Source organism: Rhinoraja longicauda, chromosome 7 (genome assembly GCF_053455715.1).
Source record: "Rhinoraja longicauda isolate Sanriku21f chromosome 7, sRhiLon1.1, whole genome shotgun sequence".
NCBI classification, from domain to species: Eukaryota; Metazoa; Chordata; class Chondrichthyes; order Rajiformes; family Arhynchobatidae; genus Rhinoraja; species Rhinoraja longicauda.
Genome location: NC_135959.1, coordinates 16,908,233 through 16,930,755, shown reverse-complemented (window position 1 = coordinate 16,930,755; position 22,523 = coordinate 16,908,233). Strand labels below are relative to the sequence as shown.

Here is a 22,523-nt window from a genome sequence, read left to right as displayed (position 1 = left end):
GTGTATAAAATCACAAGGGGCATAAATGGGATGAATGAACGCAGCCCTTTTCCCATGGTTGAGAAGTCATAGAGTCATAGAATGTAACAGTATGGAAACAGGCCCTTCGGCCCAACTTGCCCACACCGGCTACATGTCCCAGCTACACTAGTCCCACCTGCCCGTGTTTGGTCCATATCTCTCCTAACCTGTCCTATCCCTGTACCTGTCTAACTGTTTCTTAAATGTTGGGATATTCCCTGCCTCAACTTCCTCTTCTGGCAGCTTGTTCCATACACCCACCACCCTTTGTATAAAAAAGTTACCCCTCAGATTCCTATTAAATTTTTTCCCCTTCACCTTAAACCTATGTCCTCTGATCCTCTGTTCACTACTCTAGGCAAGAGACTCTGTGCATCTATCCGATCGATTCCTCTCATGATTTTATACACGTCAATAAGATTACCTCTCATCCTCCTGTGTTCCAAGGAATAGAACCCCAGCCTACTTAACCTCTCCCGATAGCTCAGACCCTCTAGCCCTGGCAACAACCTTGTAAATCTTCTCTGTACCCTTTCCAGCTTGACATCTTTCCTATAACATGGTGCCCAGAACTGAACATAATACTCTAAATGCAGCCTCACCGACATTTCATAGAACTGCAACATGACCTCCCAACTTCTATACTCAATGCTCTAACTGATGAAGGCCAATGTGCCAAACGCCTTTTTGACCACCCTATCTACCTGCGATTCCACCTTCAAGGAACCACGCACCTGCACTCCTAGATCCCTCTGCTCTACAATACTTCCCAGAGGCCTACCATTCACTGTGTAGGTCCTGCCCATATTAAATTTCCCAAAATGCAACACCTCACTTTTCTCTGTATCAAAAACAGTATCAGGATTCAAGAACTAGTGGCCACGGGTTTAAGGTGAGGGGAGTAAGGATCAATAGGAATGTGAGGGGCAATATTTTCACAAGAGGATAGTTTGAAGAACGTTCTCATCCTGAAATGTCACCCATTCTTTTTTTCCAGAGATGCTGCCTGTCCCTCTGAGTTACTCCAGCATTTTGTGTCTATCTTCGATGTAAACCGGCATCCTTCCTACACAGGGTATATATCTCTATTACACACACACACGCATGCACGCACGCACGCACACACACACACACACACACACACACACACACACACACACACACACACACACACACACACATACACACACACACACACACACACACACACACACACACACTGAGATGCCCGAGGAAGTGGGGATATAGGTAAAATGCGAAGCATCTTGAGTGGCATGGACAGATTGGGCCAAAGGACCTGTTTTCCTGCTGTATGACTATCACAATTGAACACATGTTGTAGTGAACCAATGCATTATTATTTGAATTGGAGCATTGTTTAGTGTCGGTAATAAAGGTATAACGTATGTATGGAACAGACTCCAATCTGTCAAAGATATAAAATGAACAGCTTGTTTTGATATACAGTGAAATGCTTTGTCATGAATTGCATTGTTTGTGTAAATGGAATATATAATAAAAAGAATAAAGTCATATTTTTAAATTAATTTTCAAGAAAGCAATGGTTTTGTAATAACTTGGACATTGGCTCTGAATGAATGAATGAATGATACTTTCTTCTGGAAAATGGTATTGATTTGTTTTTGACAAATTATTTGAACAATAGAATTTATCTTTAAGTGAATTATATGGTCTTTATCATTCATCAAACGAAAGCCAATATCACACGTGTGATGACCTATTGCCCTCTTGTTGCGGTAGGTTGTAAAAGTCCTTAGGTTGTAAGTGACATTTTAAATTAGATATCTTAAGGTTACCAATCGCCCTGAATTGTCATTGAACCTATTCACCCTCATTTTGAGAAATGAATCTGTAATTCCCCAAGCACAGATCCTTCAAGGAATAGCTGTTAATTTACAAGATGGGATAAATAAAACTTGAATTGAAATATCTCCTAATTCCCCAATGTGTGATTTGTAATAAATAGAACATACCCCTCAACTCATACTGTTTTCTTTTGCTGACCTCCAACATTCTGGGCTCCACTTGAGATTTTGGTCATTGTGTGGAATGCTGATTATGACTGCAAGAAATAGGCATGTAAATTAATTATTTTATTGGAAAATAAGGATTGATTTTTAATGCACACCAAATGGGCAATAGACTTGTTTAATTACTTACACAGAGATTTCTCCCTTTATAATTATATCTGTTGCAACAGGAAAGAACACTTTCCTCATTTGGACACGGACACGCAAAGACATACACACACATACACACACACACACACACACACACACACACACACACACACACACACACACACACACACACACACACACACACACACACACACACACACACACACACACACACACACACACACACACACACACACACACACACACACACACACACACACACACACACACACACATCCTTCCCTTCTGCTTTGTTCATAGTCTCCCTTCATATTTCTCCGTTTTAAAATGTGACCTCTCTCTATATATGCCAAATAGATATGTGACCTCTCTCTATATATGCAAAATATGCCAGAACCAGGGCATATTTTGAATTTTCTGCCACTGTTTTAGCTTCTAGTTGCGTGATTTGAATGCTGTTTCTATGGGAGAGATCTTGCCCTGTTCCAGATCCTGCATCTGACAATACAACTTTGGGCATGGGGCTGGTAATTTATTGTGCTAAACAAAGTTGGAAGAAAACAGCAATTAGAGATTGCGGTCCTTAGATTTGTGTGTGTCCTTTCAGTAGGAAGTCATCAATGGTAGCGTGGTATTTGTGGCAATCCCTCTTCCTATTTTTGTGCGAAAATGTTTGTGGTGTAACGCTCCCTAATTACTGGCGCTCTTTAAGAGACCTTGAATAATGATTTACTGTTCCTTCATGAAATGTTCGGCGCATCCCTGATTTATGAATAATTCAGAACTCTGCTATGAAGCCCTTTTTTGTTTAAAAGTGGCACAGAAGTTGAACCAGAAAACTGTCAGCAATGCTTGGGGCTGGAAGCTGCCGTGCAAACTGTTGTACTCACACTGCTGCACTTTAAATAGTAGTTCTGGTGGCTTAATGTAAGTACTTCAAGGCTCTTCACATTTTATTATAGCAAATGCCTCATCACAGTAAAAGCAGCAAGAATGAATCATATCAGAGAAGTTATTTCATACAATAGCATGGGACCTAATTTGTGAATGAATGTCATATAAACATGAAAGTACATAAGGACATAAAAAGAAAGACATGTCTGGTGATTGATAAATGGCTACTTAAATGAGATTACTACTAATTAAATTAGTTGTGATTAGGTCATTTATATAGCTCTTTCTCTAACATTGGAGTGCCAAGGGTATTAATGTCAATTAATTAATATTGGAAAATTAATTGCAAACAAGAGAAAAATGGAACTGACAGCTCACAAAACAATGGCTTAACAAGGTAATCAGAAGATTGTTGGTTAGCTGTACTAAATTGCTTCTTAGATTCTATTAGCCCTTGCCATTTTTTACATACAGTCCTGCACAATCTTCACATCTTGACAATCTCATTGTGTTGAAATCAAGGCCCTTCACATAATTTTCCAGTGACTATTCTTCTCAAGAAATGAATGTTGAGAGTTTTCAACCCTTCTTTTTCTTCAGATAATCTATTGGTGTTTAAAGTCAAAAAATCGCACCACGTATATTTCAGATCTTGATTCACTCTTTTCTTTGTTGTTGCTCTTTTTAGCTTTGGTAGCATCTCGGAGAATGGGTCTCTGATAGAGTCACAAAATCATAGAAAGTCACAAAGTGCTGGAGTAACTCCAGAGTTGTGGCCTGACCTGCTGAGTTACTCCAGTGTTTTGTGTCTTTTTTTGTAAACCAGCATCTGCAGTTCCTTGTTGCTACATGTTTCCACATAATCATAGAGTTTTACTGTACAGAAACAGCTCACCACATCCTTGCTGATGTCTTCCTAATTCTCTACATACGTTCATACTCTTCCATGTCTATTTGAAATTATTTCAGAATACATTGATTCTTCCTTTCTTTCCATTTTTCTCATATTTTCCCTGAAAGAGGCTATTCTGCCCATTATGCCGGCTCAGAGCACACATATCAGTTCAATTCCTCTAGTTATCTCCCTGCACTCTGTTCTCTTTTACCTGCCCATTCCCTGTTTAATTTCCTATTAGTTTTTGAATCTCCTGGCCCTCCTACAAGGGAGCAATTCATTACAATCCACAAACCCACCAGTATATTTCTAGGAGAAAGCAGGAGCATCCAAGGGAAACAGACCTGGCCATAGAACATACAAACTTCACACAGACAGTGCCTTATAGAAACATATAAAATCCCTAAGGGATTGGACAGGCTCGATGCAGGAAAAATGTTTCTGATGTTAGGGGTTGTAAATCTGTGGAATTCTCTGCCTCAGAAGGCAGTGGAGGCCAATTCTCTGAATGCATTCAAGAGAGAGCTAGATAGAGCTCTTAAGGATAGCGGAGTCAGGGGGTATGGGGAGAAGGCAGGAACGCGGTACTGATTGAGAATGATCAGCCATGATCACATTGAATGGTGGTGCTGGCTCGAAGGGCCGAATGGCCTACTCCTGCACCTATTGTCTATTGGGAGTCCAGAACCAAGGGTCACAGTTTAAGAACAAGGGGTAGGCCATTTAGGACTGAGATGAGGAAAATCTTTTTCACCCAGAGAGTTGTGGATCTGTGGAATTCTCTGCCACAGAAGACAGTGGAGGCCAATTCATTGGATGTTTTCAAGAGAGAGTAAGATTTAGCTCTTAGGGCCAATGGAATCAAGGGATATGTTGAAAAAGCAGGAACGGAGTACTGATTTTGGATGATCAGTCAGGATCATATTGAATGGCGGTGCTGGCTCGAAGGGCCGAATGGCCTACTCCTGCACCTATTTTCTATGTCTGAAGTCAGGCTCAAACCACTGAAGTTTTGAGGCAACAGCACTACCCGCTGCACCACTGTGTTGCCTTGCACTTCATCGGCAGTTTTTTGTGATTGAGGAAGACTTGTTTCTGCCCTGAGTCTGTGGATTCTGCGCCGACTAATGAGACCAGTATGTGAATCACAAACTTCACCACATACGGGGCAGAAGGCACCTGATGGAATGGCTGGGTGTAGTTTATGAGCTGGTGCACTCCCCTGCTGCTTATAGTTTAGTTTATTATTATTGTCATGTGTACCTTGGTACAGTGAAAAGCTTTTTTATTGGAAGATCTATTTTACCTCTTATTGTTTTAATCTTAAGTCTTGACTCTTCAATTGATGATGCATAGAAATGTAAACCTTGTGTTTTCCCTGTTGTGTGCAGTTGCTTTACATTTCGTGAGCTGTCTTGATGAGCATCTGTACATGCGTAAAGTGGAATGTGTAAGCCTGTCAGATGGCACAGCAGATTGGATTTCTGTTTTTAGCTAAATATGCAACACTTTTTTTCCCCTCTGAAATAGCAGCTCGTTGTCGTTATCCCTCGTCACATCAAGTATGTGTTATGTTTCTTATCTTCAGGAGGGAAGGTGATGCCTTCTGTTGCATTCCTACTCCTATGGGAAAGCTGGGAGTCCAGAGTGCCTCATTCCTCCCTTCTGAAAGCAGCAGGAAACCAACTGGCTAACTTGTAGTCAGCTGCACAAATATATTGCGCCTTTCAGCAGTAAATGAGATCCTGATGAGAAACCGAGTATGCAGAGGTGAGGTTTGTGCTCTGCAGTGCACTCAAACTGTGTTCTTATCACTTCCGTGTTGACTAGTCACTAGTTACCTAATGCAAATGTAAATACTTTTAAAAATTGAAATGCAATGAACAACAGATATGAAAAGCAATTTCATATCACAGTAACAATTGTGACATTGTTACTTTCAATAATTATTTAACTTCAATTTAAAAAATCCTTATGTTCACCTTGCATCTTATTTAAACAAAGACAATTTGTTAACTTTGTTAATTATGATGTGACTTTTTTCAGTTGTCAGAGCATACTTCAGACTTTTTCGCTGTTGTAATTATGATGAGATGCCTCCAAAATTAAAACAAAACTTTCAACACAACATTCATGTCTGAAGAAGGGTCTCACACCGAAACGTCATCCATTCCTTCTCTCCAGAGATGCTGCCTGACCTGCTGAGTTACTCCAGCATTTTGTGTCTACCTTCATATATCAGGGAAAGTCTGTAGGCACAGTAAATCATTTCCATCCTTGTCATCATCTGTCCCAAGATTTTGGGAAGAAACGTTGTCTAATTAATTTATTTGGTTTATCATTATCACTGTACCAGGATACAGTGAAAAGCTTTTGTTTGCATTCTTTCCTGTCAAGGAGAAGACTATACATGAACAACATCAAGCTGCCCAGCGTGCAAAGATAAGGGATAAAGGGTTTACTCGAGGGACCATACTGGACCTTGTATTGGGAAACCGGCATAGCCAGGTGACTTGTGTTGCGGTGGAAGAAGAATGTGGAGATAGTGAGCAAAACTCCTTAAGTTTTAAGATTGTTTTGAATAAGGACTGGTCTGAATTTTGGGGGAAGGTACTTAATTAGGGCAAGGAAGATTACAATGTCATTACAGTGTCATTAAGTGCAATTTCAGTGTACTGCTATACAGTTAAAGGCTTTTTGATTGTATGCTATCCAGTCAGCGGGAAGACTATACATGATTATAATCAAGCCGTCCTCAGTGTACAGATACAGGATAAATGTTTTGTGCAAGGAAAAGTCTGATTAAAGATAGTCAGAGGGTCTCCAATGGGGTGGATGGTAGATCTGGACCGCTCTCTAGTTGGTGATCGGATGGTTCAGGTGCCTGATAACAGCTTGGAAAAAAACAGTTCCTGTATCTGGAGGTGCGCGTTTTCACACTTCTGTATTTCGTGCCTGATGGGATAGGAGTGGAGGGAGTGTCCAGGGTGAGATTCGTCCTTGATTATGCTGGCGCCCTTGCCAAGGCAGCGTGAAATGTAGATGGAGGCAATGAAAAAGAAGTTGGTTTGCAGGATGGTCTGGGCTGCATCCACGATTCACTGCAATTTCTTGTGATCTTGGTTGGAGCTGTTCCCAAACGATGCTGTGATGCATCCCGATAAAATGCTTTCTACTGCGCATCTGCAGAAGTTGGTAAGAGTTGTTAGGGACAGGCCGAACATCATAAGCCTTCTAAGAAAGTAGAGGCATTGGTGTGCATTCTTGACCATTGCTTTGATATGGCTGGCCAAGGACAAGTTGCTGATGACATTTACTCCTATGAACTTCAAGCCGTTAATGTATACAAGGGTATGTGCACCGCTTCCCTTCCTGGTGTCGCTCACAATCTCCTTTGCCTTGTTGACATTGAGGGAAAGGTTGTTGTCTTGGCACCAGGTTACGAGATTCTCAATCTCCTTCCTGTACTCCGTCTCATCCTTATTTGATATCTGGCCCACTACGCTGGTGTTATCTGCGAATTAGTAAATTGAGTTTGTACATGGCTGCACAGTCGTGCGTGTATAAGGAGTTAAGAGGGGGCTGAGAACACATCTTTGGGCCCATGAGTGTTGAGGATTATCATCGAGGATGATTAGTTACCAATCTTCACTGTTTCTGGTCTGTTGGGCAGGAAGTCGAGGATCCAGTTGCAGAGGTAAGTGGTGACTCCAAGTTTCATGAGCTTGGATGGGATAATGTTGTAGAGAGCAGTAGTCTATATAGTCTATGAACAGAAGTCTGACATAGGTCTTATCCAGGGGTATTCCAGGAATGAGTGTAGGCCCAGGGAAATGGCATCAGCCATGGACCTGCTATGGCGGTAGGCAAACTGCAGTGTGTCAAGGTAGCTTGGTAGACTGGACCTATTTTTCTATGTTTCTAATACATTCCATAACCATCCTTTTAAAGCACTTCATGATGGTGGATGTCAAGGTCACTGCACGATTGTCATGTACGCATGAGATTTTGTTTTTCTTTGGCACCGGCATGATAGTGGTCTTCTTGAAGAAGTGAGTACCTCAGAACAGAAGTTAAAATGTCCATGAACACCTCCGCTAGTTGGTCCGCATAGTTCCTGAGGACGCAGCCAGGGACTCTGTCCAGGCTGGTTGCTTTCCGTGCGTTCACCCTCAGTAAGGCTGATTTAACTTCTGTAACAGTGACCCCTGGGAAGAGGCAAACTTGAGTCTGATGAGATGGATGGGCTTCCGCTCGAAACAAGTGTAGAATGCAGGTAGGGCTACAATAGACAATAGACAATAGACAATAGGTGCAGGAGTAGGCCATTCAGCCCTTCGAGCCAGCACCGCCATTCAATGCGATCATGGCTGATCACTCTCAATCAGTACCCCGTTCCTGCCTTCTCCCCATACCCCCTCACTCCGCTATCCTTAAGAGCTCTATCCAGCTCTCTCTTGAAAGCATCCAACGAACTGGCCTCCACTGCCTTCTGAGGCAGAGAATTCCACACCTTCACCACTCTCTGACTGAAAAAGTTCTTCCTCATCTCCGTTCTAAATGGCCTACCCCTTATTCTTAAACTGTGGCCCCTTGTTCTGGACTCCCCCAACATTGGGAACATGTTTCCTGCCTCTAATGTGTCCAATCCCCTAATTATCTTATATGTTTCAATAAGATCCCCCCTCATCCTTCTAAATTCCAGTGTATACAAGCCCAATCGCTCCAGCCTTTCAACATACGACAGTCCCGCCATTCCAGGAATTAACCTAGTGAACCTACGCTGCACGCCCTCCATAGCAAGAATATCCTTCCTCAAATTTGGAGACCAAAACTCCACACAGTACTCCAGGTGCGGTCTCACCAGGGCCCGGTACAACTGTAGAAGGACCTCTTTGCTCCTATACTCAACTCCTCTTGTTACGAAGGCCAACATTCCATTGGCTTTCTTCACTGCCTGCTGTACCTGCATGCTTCCTTTCATTGACTGATGCACTAGGACACCCAGATCTCGTTGAACTCCCCCTCCTCCTAACTTGACACCATTCAGATAATAATCTGCCTTTCTATTCTTACTTCCAAAGTGAATAACCTCACACTTATCTACATTAAACTGCATCTGCCGTGTATCCGCCCACTCACACAACCTGTCCAAGTCACCCTGCAGCCTTATTGCATCTTCCTCACAATTCACACTACCCCACAGCTTAGTATCATCTGCAAATTTGCTAATGGTACTTTTAATCCCTTCGTCTAAGTCATTAATGTATATCGTAAATAGCTGGGGTCCCAGCACCGAACCTTGCGGTACCCCACTGGTCACTGCCTGCCATTCCGAAAGGGACCCATTTATCCCCACTCTTTGCTTTCTGTCTGTCAACCAATTTTCTATCCATGTCAGTACCCTACCCCCAATACCATGTGCCCTAATTTTGCCCACTAATCTCCTATGTGGGACCTTGTCGAAGGCTTTCTGAAAGTCGAGGTACACCACATCCACTGACTCTCCCTTATCAATTTTCCTGGTTACATCCTCAAAAAATTCCAGTAGATTTGTCAAGCATGATTTCCCCTTCGTAAATCCATGCTGACTCGGAATGATCCCGTTACTGCTATCCAAATGCTCAGCAATTTCGTCTTTTATAATTGACTCCAGCATCTTCCCCACCACTGATGTCAGACTAACTGGTCTATAATTACCCGTTTTCTCTCTCCCTCCTTTCTTAAAAAGTGGGATAACATTTGCTATCCTCCAATCCACAGGAACTGATCCTGAATCTATAGAACATTGAAAAATGATCTCCAATGCTTCCACTATTTCTAGAGCCACCTCCTTAAGTACTCTGGGATGCAGACCATCAGGCCCTGGGGATTTATCAGCCTTCAGTCCCATCAGTCTACCCAAAACCATTTCCTGCCTAATGTGGATTTCCTTCAGTTCCTCCATCACCCTAGGTTCTCCGGCCCCTAGAACATTTGGGAGATTGTGTGTATCTTCCTCAGTGAAGACAGATCCAAAGTAACGGTTTAACTCGTCTGCCATTTCTTTGTTCCCCATAATAAATTCCCCTGCTTCTGTCTTCAAGGGACCCACATTTGCCTTGACTATTTTTTTCCTCTTCACGTACCTAAAAAAACTTTTGCTATCCTCCTTTATATTATTGGCTAGTTTACCCTCGTACCTCATCTTTTCTCCCCATATTGCCTTTTTAGTTAACTTTTGTTGCTCTTTAAAAGAGTCCCAATCCTCTGTCTTCCCACTCTTCTTTGCTATGTTATACTTCCTCTCCTTAATTTTTATGCTGTCCCTGACTTCCCTTGTCAGCCACAGGTGTCTCTTACTCCCCTTAGAGTCTTTCCACCTCTTTGGAATAAATTGATCCTGCAACCTCTGCATTATTCCCAGGAATACCTGCCATTGCTGTTCTACCGTCTTCCCTGCTAGGGCCTCCTTCCAATCAATTTTGGCCAGCTCCTGCCTCATGCCTCTGTAATCCCCTTTGCTATACTGTAATACCGACACTTCCGATTTTCCCTTCTGCCTTCCCATTTGCAGAGTAAAACTTATCATGTTGTGATCACTGCCTCCTAATGGCTCTTTTACCTCTAGTCCCCTTATCAGATCAGGATCATTACACAACACTAAATCACAGGCGATGTTGCCTGACCGTTTGTAGCCAGTTATAGTATCCAGACCTTGCCACAGTCTGCGGGTGTCCGAATTATTATACTGGGACTCATCCCGGTATTGTCTTTTGGCATTCTTGATGGATTTGTGAAGATCATACTGAGCTTTCGTGTACCACTTGTGATCATTTGACTTGTGTACAGCGGTCCAGGCTTTCACCTGGGAATGTACCTCAGGGTTCATTCATGGTTTCTGGTTGGGGAACACTCGGATTGTCTTCTTCGGCACGCGCTCCTCTACGTGCTCGTTGATGAAGACAGTCGTGGCAGCGGTGTACTCATTCAGGTTGGCTGCAGAATCCCTGAATATGGACCAGTTCACTGACTTGAAGCAGTCGTGTAGCATGTCATCCGTGTATGCAGACCAGCATTGAATAACTTTCAGTACCGGGTCTTCTTGCTTCAGTTTTTGTTTATAGGCAAGGAGTAGAAGCACAACTAGGTAATCAGATTTCCCGAAATGTGGCAATATGCATTTTTTTTAATGGATGTGTAGTAGTGGTCAAGGGTGTTCTGGCCCCTGGTCAGCCAGGATACAGGCTGGTAGTACTTTGGTAGTGTGCCCCTGAGGTTGGCTAAGGTAGGTCCATTTGGCTTTGTTCATTCAGCTTGGTTCCATAGACTGCACATTGGCCACTAGTATTGTAGGGAGAGGGGTCTCAGAACAATATCCATATGGAATAAAATGAGAACTTTAAAGCTAATTTAATTTGGTACCCTTAGGATTAATCAGAAAGAAAAGACACTGGGTTGGATTTGAACGCAGTCTCAGGAGGTGAAAAGTAGAAGTTACCCAGTCTCTTTCAGGTTTTTTAAATAGGATTCTGCAGAGAATCATCTATCGCCTGCATTGTATTGCTAATGCAGTTTTCACAATCTACTCACATTACAGAAGTATTAATTGTGGTAACAATGCTCAAAAATCTATTTGGAAAAAATACACAACTCTATAGCATGGTTAACATTATCTTATTGATGCAGTAATAGTTAAAACAAAAAGGATAAAACAAATCATTTGTAAGGAAACCATACATCAACATCCATTGAGTATTTGTACAAGAATGTAAATATTCTTAGTTTCTATTTAAAGTCTTGTATACTTAATACCAAAGATATTATGTTGAAATAAAAAAATGTTTTGTTCAAGAAAACGGCACCAAAAGCTTTTGTGTCTAGAATTTGATTTGATTTTCTCTCAGTACATAGGAGGTTGGCAATGTTTAAGCAGTTTAAAACGCTATAGACGAGACTTGGCATGATATCCACTGGACTTGGACACGGCAAGACCTTGTGGAATTATATTCACAAGTCTATACATTAATTAAAGATCTGTTGAATCTATTCAGAAGTGCACTATTGTCTAGACAGCCGCACATATAAAATTCTTTACTTCCCAAAAAGAATGGAAGTTTGAGTCATTGACATGACTAAGGTTGAACAGGAGCTGAGTCATAAAATACTTAATGCTATCTCTAGTGCTTCCCACTGTTGTGGTGGTGTTAATGGAGACTCATTTCTATTCAAAGCACCTTTTCTTTTCAACATGACAAATATTAGTTTGATGAGAACATCTACTCCAAATGTCCTTTTGTTCTCTGTTCACTCCATAGTGTTTACCAAATACACATGATCAGATAAAGAAGTAGTTTGTTTGCTGAAGGATGTTCTAATTGAGAGCTGTATGTGTATTGAAGTAGTTTTTAAAATTATTCTTTAAATTTGGCCGATCCATCGTTTAAAATAAAATTAGAATTTTACCACTAATTTTACCACTAATTTCACATTACCACTAATTTTATGGAATTATAATTCTGACTCAATCACTTTTGTAGAGGAGTTTATTTTTATGCCAAGCACTTTGAAGAATCCTTAGGAAATGTTACACTTGGCATATATCAGTTTGGCCAATAAAAAGTGTCACTTTTGAGAATTGCTGAGTCCTTAAGCAATTTCATCCTGGCTCTTAAAGCGCAAATTTTGATTTGTAATGCTAACCGAATTTTAAAAGCGTTTCGATTAAACACAATTCCGTTTTTAATTGCTTATTTCTTAACATAATCAAGATATCAAGTGTTAATTGGATCAACAATAATATTCATAAGAATTTTACGGATTTAGTCAACTGAAATACATACTTTTCACATTTTGGATCCACGAAGTGTAGCAGCTCTAATGATCTAATGTTACAAAGCTACAAACAGCACAAGTGTGTGCATAATACCCTTCTCAGTTATGTGACTCTTGCTGGATGTCACATTGACTTCAGTGCCCCGAGGCTAGGCAAGTTTCTCACTCCTCTTGTTCCCATCCAGAGATCCCTCCTAAGACTGTGTGTGATTTTGAGTGAGGACAAGATTATGCTCAGTAGTGATACTCTCCATAGCCAGCCTCACCAGCTGACCTCCTGTGTGACATACATGTTAGAAGATGTCCAGAACAGGTTCCCAGTAAAAGTGGGAGGGGAGAGGAATAATTAAAAAAAAAAAAAAAATGAGGTAATAAATCGAGAAAATTAAAATGAGATTATTAATATTTTGCTGAGTATTGATCTAGCTAGAACTGTTTTGTTTGTATAACTTATAGAAACGAATAAAGAGTGGCAGAGTAATAAAATATGAACTAAAGTATGTAAGAAGGGTCCCGAACCGAAACATCACGTATCTTTTTTCTCCCGAGATGCTGTCTGACCTGTTGAATTACTCCAGCACTTTGTGACTATCTTTATGTATGTGAACATTCGATTATTTCACACTGCTGTACTTTCCTGTAACAACGAGAGAGCAGCAAATTTACAGACATTTATAAATGGTTTGGCTAGTCGTGAATTCATTGAATGCAATAGTACTCATCAAGAGAACAGTTCCAAACATTTTTGACTTAATACTTTGTAAATCTTGAGATATTAGGGTACATTTCTCCAACCTGAGTTTAAGGAAATGTCATTTTGTTTATAGAGTTGTCTGTTTCAAGGTAATTAGCCACAAATGTCATATTGCATGGTAGGGTATTTAACTAAACATCTATTAATGGTCAGAGCTAAATGGAGGCCACACATTGCTCTCGGAATTAACCGGTCGTGGGATGTGTGTGATCTTTTACTGGAATGCATTCAAGTATGCTTTGAACATTTGTCTTTTTAGCTAATGACTTCTGTGTAGTTATCTACCAAACTTCCAATAAATGAGCACCTGTTGAAGCAAGTTTTCCAAAATAAATTGCAATAAAAATCAATAATATTTGCTTTTGTTTCATGGTAAGAATCTCAAAATACTTCACTTTGCAATGCCAGCATCTGTTGTTGTCTACTGTGCCCTCATGTCAAGTACACCTCTGTTTTGCTTTAAGATGCTTCCTTAAACCTACCCATTTGCCTGGAGTTTTGTGTGGCCCAGTGTCAAAGTCTGTTTATTGCTTCCCCCATGAAGCTGCTTGGGACATTTAACCACATTAAAAAAAAGCTGTAAAATGCAAACTGTTGTTTTGTAGCGCGCAGTAAGTATGTTCCACAAACCCCAATTATGTAAGTGGCCCGTTACTTAATTAATGATTGTTTTAATTCATTGAAGGAGTAATGTTATCCAAGGCTCTGGAAGAAATGCTCGCCCTCCTTTTATTACTACTGTAAAGTCTTAGGTTCCCGTGAAGTCTTTGGTGTTGGTCTGAAACATGAAATGAAAAAGTGGGATCATTTAAATACCTAAACAAAAATTCAAATAGTTCAAAACATGCATTATATCCTCAGCACTGTACTAGCTGGTCAGCATAGAATATTGTCAGAAATCATATATTCCTCCTATGTCACTATTCCGTCTAACAATCATAGTCAGTTAATACTCTATGCATCGTAGTTTGTCAGTCAAACACTTTACATTGCCAGCTGTCACTGACTGAACTGGCAACTTATGGTGTTTTAATACATTTTGTCAACTGTTGGTTGTTAGTCCAGTAGAACCAAAATTACAAAGCTGGTCTTTTGAGTCATCTCTCTATTTATCCAAAATGATTCATATATTTATTATTACAACATGAAATTTTGCCAGTTCTCAGTCCATCCATCCCATTTCCCCCCATGTAAAGTATTCTCTTCCACATACACATTAACTCCAGCCTAATTCTTCTGTTACCCCATAACTTTACGGGATAATTTATAGTGGTCAATCCAACTGGCATGCTTCGGAGTTGTGGAAGGAATAGAATCATAAATAAATACACCATGAGTATAGGCCCTTTGGCCCATATCGACCATTAAGCATCAATTATTACTCTTGACCTATTCTGGCGCATTTTATTCTCCTCACATTCCCACTAGTTTCCCCCATGATCTTCCCTCTTATCTACACACTCAGAATAATGTAGAGAGGCCAATTAACCTACCAAACTGCTTGTTTTAGGGATGTGAGGAAAAACTGCTGCACCTGTGGGAAACTCAAGCAGTCATATGGAGAACATGAATTCGCTGCACAGATAACACCGGAAGTCAAAATTGAATCCAGGCCCCTGGTGCTATAATGTGGCAGCCCTAATTGTGCTCCATGATGCAGCTCTTGGCATAACATATCAGTTTGATTTAAGTACAAAAAAGTACCAATTCATGAAATCACCTTTTTAGATTTATGTATGCAAATGTAGATTCGTTTTATTTATGCAAATGTAGCATCCTTGAAATTATTAATTCTGACAAGAAACCCAATGAATTTCAGTTTACAGACATTCTGTTGTTCCATCAGCAGGAACAAAAGTCACCTGCTTGTTGGACAAGGGTTTATATAATATTTGGTTTGGAAGAAAAAACTTATCTGTATATAGTGTCGTAAAAGCTTGATAAAGCTCTTAAGGATAGCGGAGTCAGGGGGTATGGGGAGAAGTCAGGAACGGGGTACTGATTGAAAATGATCAGCCATGATCACATTGAATGGTGGTGCTGGCTCGAAGGGCCGAATGGCCTACTCCTGCACCTATTGTCTATTGTCTATCCTTGCACATTTGTTTGTTTCTTATATTTTCCGATCTTTCATGACTGCTTTCTGGATTTGATGTGATTGGTATCAAAATGCACAAACCTATGTTTCAGCAAAGGAAATGTGAGTAATTAATGCAAGTTTGTAATTTGGTTTAGTTAGACATTTATTATATTGTATAATTTTCTCTGGATATTTGCATATCTTGAAATAGTGGTCAGAATTTATTCCAGCACATAAATAATGCTTCCTCACTGAGATGATGAATCTTTGCACTGAAACAAAATATAAATCGAAGTAAAGTGGGACTAGTGTGGCTGGGATTAGTTGGTCAGTGTGGGGAATGTTGGACCGAAGGGCCTGTTTCCACGCTGTATGACTATGACTCAATGACTCAAGAACCTCTGGAAAAAAGATGTATCTCAAAGCTGGCAGAATTATTTATTAAGAAACTATTAGCTAGTTTTATATCTTTTAAGATTTGGTATTATTAAAATAATCTATAGTATGTCTTTCAGAGAGTGGAAAGAGTCACGTTGCATCAGAACTATTGACATTTTCCTTTATTAGTTTTACATCCAAATATTTGCTGTCACTGTACCTCTGATTTGATATATTAGGGAAATTTCTGTTATTTTAATTGTGTTATAAATCCAAAATGAAGTATTTGATGTAACTTTTATGTAAAAGGTTTGAATGATGGAAACACTACATATTTCAAAGCATTTTATCACTTCACAACCACATAAACATAATGTACCTTCTGTAATCTTTTAAAAAAACCTTTGATTTTCATTACCCTGCCCCGAAAGTGGTCTGTCTAACGGTGCTTGTGCTTGGAACGTGCAGGTTTATTTCCGGGTTTAAACAGGGCACATTTAAACAGACTATTTGACACTGGGAGTCATCCCAGCCAAGATCAATAGTGTGTTAATCTGATATCAGTGTTTGTACACTTAGTATCTTGAATCACCGAGCAGTAATCAGGGCGAGTGGCTTTTGTGTCTCCTTACCGAATGTCTTGTTGGACTGTTTTTAGATAAACACAATTTTTCCTCCCCTCGTTTCACACAATTGTTCTTTCTGCGTTGGTTGACTTGACATCTTCCTGCCAAGTGTAGGCTTGCCGAGGTTAATTATATCGCTCTCCCCCTCCCTCCTGCTGCTCTGGCTGATAGGTTGCAAGCCAAGGATTTTGCTGATCGTGCGATTCAGTGAGAGCTGCAGGCAAACACTTGTTGAAAAATTTCCCTGGGAATACATCATTGCTGAATGACATCAAAATTAAGGGTAAAGTCTCGCCTCCATGCTCCTGATATGGAGTCTCGCTCACCGGGATCACGTAATAAGGCCATTGGAAGGGCACAGGTCTCAATTTACAATGGCAAAATTATGGGTGCTGCCTGTTCAATGTTTTGATATACCCTTGAGGCAAGAGCAACACGAGAGAAAACAAAAATTACTCTGCAATGTCAATGCTATTTGCAGAACATTTAGCTAGTACCTCCAGCTTGCCACTAGTATGCAGAACTGTTACAGGAATCTTTGCAAGAACTGTACTGAAGTAAATGCTTGTACTTTGTGTAGGATACTGTCAATCATTGAAACAATGTTCTTGTTTTGCATACATTAATATAATTACACTGGGTATGTCATTGATTCGAGATACAAAGTTGTACAGGATTTAACAAATTCTCCATTTTTATTTGCAGAACAACGGGTCTTTGAATTGGTGTCAAAATCACAAGCAATGCTCAAAGGTGAGTGCATGAGAAACAAGAATTACAAAAAGGATGTATCGTGTAAGTATTTGCCAGATTAAACTGCACCCAAATGCTAAATACTAAAAGGACCTTTCGTTGGCGGGCGTCTGAGGTGAGCGGTCCCTGACAAGATGCGAGCCAAGTGGCGGAAGAAGCGTATGCGCAGATTGAAGCGTAGAAGACGAAAGATGAGGCAGAGGTCCAGGTGAACTGCTGCTGATGGTGCAGTGCTGATCAGACTATGTTGAATCTTCCTTGGCAAATGGACTCTGGACATTTCTGTTCATAATTGTTTCTCTAAGATCAACAATTTATGTAGATGTTTTGGATGCCGGTCATGAAAGATCCAGAATATTGGACTGTTGTAGTTACAAAATAAAGTGTAAATTAGTAAAAAAAACAAAAAAAAACTAAAAGGAGCAGAACACACAAACCAGATAGACATTCAGCTGAGCCTAAATTGGCTAAAGCCAGCACCCGGACAAACATTTAAGTGTGTGTACCGATGTAATGACGGTGACCAGTCTGACGGACTCTAGCAGAAAAGGACAGTCAAGTATACTGCTGATCTCACTCAGTATTTAAACCGCTGCATTTCTTAACAGAAGTCAGTGGTTTATGTGCTCGAGTGAGAGACGTCGTGGGATAAAACCCACAACTAAAGATGGTGATTGTTGGTCAGTCTGAGCAACTAACTTCACATACACTGGGATTGAATGTGAAACATTACTGGCCTGTGTAATCTGCTTCCACAACATTGTAACCTACGAATTTTGATAGTTTTCTTGAACTAATAATGTTACCAGAATACTTTGTGGTATTTTCGGGATGTATAAGATATTGGTTAAAAAAAAAAGTGCTTTTTAAATCAGATGATTGGAATTGATTTCTGCAGCAGCAGTGACTCTGTGCCTGGTACTTACTCAGTAAAGTGTTTACCACCTTTTGTCCTGATCCTTGCTGACTCTTTGACCCCAATAGATCACACAGTAACAAAGCCTATATCTTCCTGGTCAGCTTGCGTTCAAAACTCCTGGTGAGAGGGGACAATGTGCAGGCAATGCCCAAGGTCAGAATAACACTCGAAACTGCAGGCCTGGATTGTTCCTTTCAAACAGATACAAAGGGGAGATCACCATTCTACAGCTTCAGAAGATTATTTCACTCAAAGCTGTGAAGAATGAGTGAAGACAAGCTGTCAGCTTTGTTTTCCTATCAGTTGTGTAGCACAGCACATCCGTGACAACCATTGCTGGAGGTGTGATTGAATAACTCACCTCTTCGCTTTGAGTCCTGGTGAAGAATTTATTATTTCATTCCACTTTCTGTCATATTCTATAAATATATATGAATAATATGGCAGATATATATAAATAATATGGCAGAAAGCTGAAACAGACACACAAACACACACACAAACAAACACAAACAAACACACACACACACACACACACACACACACACACACACACACACACACACACACACACACATACACATGATGGAAAGCTGAATGAAAGTTTCAGGTCCAACCTGAAGAGGGGCATCAGAGGTGCCAAAGCAGCCGACAAGCGAAGGATTAAGAGCCACTTTGACAACTCAGACCCCCATCGTGCATTTTTTAAAAATATCAAAAAATACTTTATTCCAGTAATAAATATTTACAAAACATTTTCCTTTCAAAACTCCATCAGACATTCCCGGAGGTTATACATTCAATACAGATATTCATTGCCAAATTTATACAAATTTATACAGAATCCCTTCCCTTATTTGGAGGGGCGTCTCTCTCCACCACACCCTGCCCCCCATGTCCAGCAGCGGCAGGACCCTAGACTGTGGTCCTCCCCCACAGAGCCTTGGCGTTGGCTGCACCAAGCTTCAGTGCGTCCCTCAGCACGTACTCCTGCAGTCTGCAGCGGGCCAGTCGGCAACATTCCCCGACGGACAGCTCGTTCCACTGGGAGATCAACAAAGTTCGGGCAGACCAAAGAGTGTCTTTCACCGAGTTGATGACCTTCCAGCAGCACTCAATGTCAGTCTCTGAATGCGTCCCTGGGAACAGTCCGTAGATCACAGAGTCCTCTGTGACGGAGCTGCTCGGAATGAATCGTGACAGGGACCCCTGCAAACTATTCCAGACTCTCTTGGCAAATCCACACTCTGCGAAGAGGTGGGCAACCATCTCCTCTCCGTAGCAGCCGTCCCGAGGGCAGCGTGCGCTGGTAGTGAGGTTCCGGCGGTGCAGGAAGGATCTGACTGGGAGGGGTCCTCTCACCACCAGCCAAACCAGGTCTTGTTGCTTGTTGGTGAGTTCTGGTGATGAGGCATTTTGCCAGACAAGCTGGGCAGTCTGCTCTGGGAACCATGCCACAGGATCCATGGAGTCATTCCCCTGCAGTGCCTGCAGGACTTTCCGTGCTGACCACTGCCCGATGGACTTGTGGTCAAAGGTGTTGGTCCGGAAGAACCTTTCCACGAGCGACAGATGGTGCGGCAATGTCCAACTGACTGGTACATTGCGTGGCATCTGCACCAGGCCCATCCTTCGCAACACTGGGGACAGGTAGAACCTCAGCAGGTAATGACACTTGGTGCTCACCTGCCTCGGCTCTACTCTCCGCCTGATGCAGCCACACACGAAGGTGGCCATCAGGATGAGGGCGACATTGGGCACGCTTTTACCCCCGTTGTCTGCCGACTTGTGCATTGTGGCCCGTCGCACCCGGTCCATCGCCGACCCCCAGATGAAGTGGAAGACGGCCCGGGTGTTCCCATTGCATTGGAGGGAGGGGCGGGCCACACTTGTGGCAAGTACAGCAGCCCCGAGAGCACCTCACACCTGATGACTAGATTTTCCCCCGTGATAGAGAGGGAGCACTGCTTCCACAGCTCCAGCTTCTTCCCCACCTTGGCTATCCGCTCCAGCCAATTCTTGTCTCACGCCTCAGCCCTCCCGAACCAGATCCCCAGCACCTTCAAGAAGTCAGGCTTGATGGTGGAGGGGATGGAAGATCAGTCGGGCCAGTTGCCAAAGAGCATGGCCTCACTCTTCCTGCGGTTTACCCTGGCCCCCATGGCTGACTCAAACTGGTCGCAGACGCTAATCAGTCTGCGGACCGACCCTGGATCCGAGCAGAAGACGGCGACATCGTCCATGTGCAGGGAGGCCTTGACCTGAGTGCCCCCACTGCCTGGCAATGTCACTCCTCTTATGCTCCCATCCTTCCTGATGGACTCAGCAAAGGGTTCAATATAACAGACGAACAACACAGGGGAGAGAGGGCAACCCTGCCTGACTCCAGACATGATGGAGAAGATGTCTGATTCCCACCCATTGATTTGGACTGCACTACAGATATCGGTGTAGAGCAGTTGGATCAACTTCCTGATTCCCTCCCCAATGCCCATTTTGGAGAGCACGTCCCTCATGTACATGTGCGATATCCTGTCGAAGGCCTTCTCCTGGTCCAAGCTGACCAGGCAGGCATCCACCCGTCTGTCCTGCACGTAGGCAATGGTATCTCTCAGCAGCACCAGGCTGTCTGAGATTTTCCTGCCAGGTACAGCACAGGTTTGATCCGGGTGGATCACCTGTCCCAGAGCAGACTTGACCCGGTTGGCGATGGCCTTAGACAGGATCTTGTAATCTACATTCAACAATGTGATGGGTATCCAATTCCTTATATCATTCATCTCTCCCTTCTGCTTGTAGATTAGGGTGATGCTGCCCTTCCTCATAGAGTCTGACATGCTGCCGGCTAGAAGTATGTGGTTGTACACTTCCAGCAGGTCTGGGCCCACCCAGTCCCACAGAGCCCAATACAACTCTGCCGGTAAGCCGTCGCTTCCGGGAGTTTTACTCGAGTCAAAGGAACGGATGGAGCCAGTCAGCTCCTCCAGGGTCAGTGGTTGATCCAGACTCTCTCGCTTGCTGTCGTCCAAGACTTCCGTGATGGAGGACAGGTGCTGTCTGTGGTCTTTATGTCGTACAAATCCTTATAAAAGGATCTGCAGGACCTCAGCATGTCTGTCTGCAAAGATGTTACCGAGCCGTCCTCCTCCCTAAGCCTTTTGATCACAGAGCTCCCCCTGTGAACATTATGGAAGAAGAAACGTGAGAACATCCCATCCTGCTCCACGTGGCGGACCCTGGACCAGAAGATGATCTTGGAGGATTCAGAGGTAAAGAGCCGAGCTTGCCGGCCCTTCAACTCTCTAAGTTCCTCCCTCACATCCACCCCTCTCGACTGCAGACGGAGCAGTTGCTGCAAATCTTTCTGGTGTTGACACAATTCCCTCTTGCTCTGTCTTGCTTTCTGAACCCCTTTCGAGATGAAGAACTTCTTGATGTTCTCCTTGGTTGCTTCCCACCAGAGTGTCAGGGAGTCAAAAAGGGGCCTCACAGTTCTCCAACATGCGTAGTCCCTCTTTAGCTCCTCAACGTTCTCTGGGGTCAACAGCTCCACATTCAACTTCCATGTCCCTTTGCCTGCCTTCCGGTTCTCCTGTAGGTGACAGGAAGCCTGAAGGAGGCAGTGGTCTGAGAAGAACACCGGCTTGAGGTCGGTGTGTCTGACCGTGATGGCCTTCGACGTGAATGCTAAACCGTTCGGTCCCGACCAGGTGAACCGTGACTGGGCCCCGCCTGCAGGGTCGCTGAAGGCGTCGCGCAGCTTTGCGTCTTTGACCGTCTCCACCAGGAGTTTGGAGGTGCCGTCCAGTCTGTGGTTGGCACTGCCGGATCGTCCAGCCGCATCAATGATACAGTTGAAGTCACCGGCCAGAACGAGCGGCCGGGACGCGGCCAGCAGCAGTGGGAGCTGCTGGAGGACGGCCAACCGCTAGCTCCGCACGGGTGAGGCGTACACATTAATCAGCCGGAGCGGAGAGCCACGGTACATTACATCCACCACCAGGAGACGCCCCCCCCACCACCTCCCTGACCTCAGTGATAGTGTAGCTCCCTCCCCGCAGCAAGATCCCCAGACCGGAAGCGCGACAAACATTGCCCCCCGACCATACCGACAGTCCGTGGGGCCACCATCGGGACCACCTCCGATAGCAGTGGAGGTGTGGCAGCCCGCACTCCTGCAGAAAAGTCACGTCCGCCTTGACCTTGGCCAAGTACTGCAAGGCGTTT

General features: G+C 42.8%; 1 protein-coding gene across 4 annotated transcripts in view; it reads left to right on the top strand.

Moving 5' to 3' along the window:
• The window catches only part of LOC144595108 (anosmin-1-like), a 165,070-nt gene that overhangs the window by 6,789 nt on the left and 135,758 nt on the right, over positions 1-22,523 (top strand). For all 4 annotated transcript variants that reach the window (XM_078402174.1, XM_078402173.1, XM_078402175.1 and 1 more), the window contains exon 2: positions 17,330-17,377. In XM_078402174.1, coding sequence (XP_078258300.1) covers positions 17,330-17,377 — 48 coding nt within the window. The remainder of the gene's footprint in view (positions 1-17,329; positions 17,378-22,523) is intronic.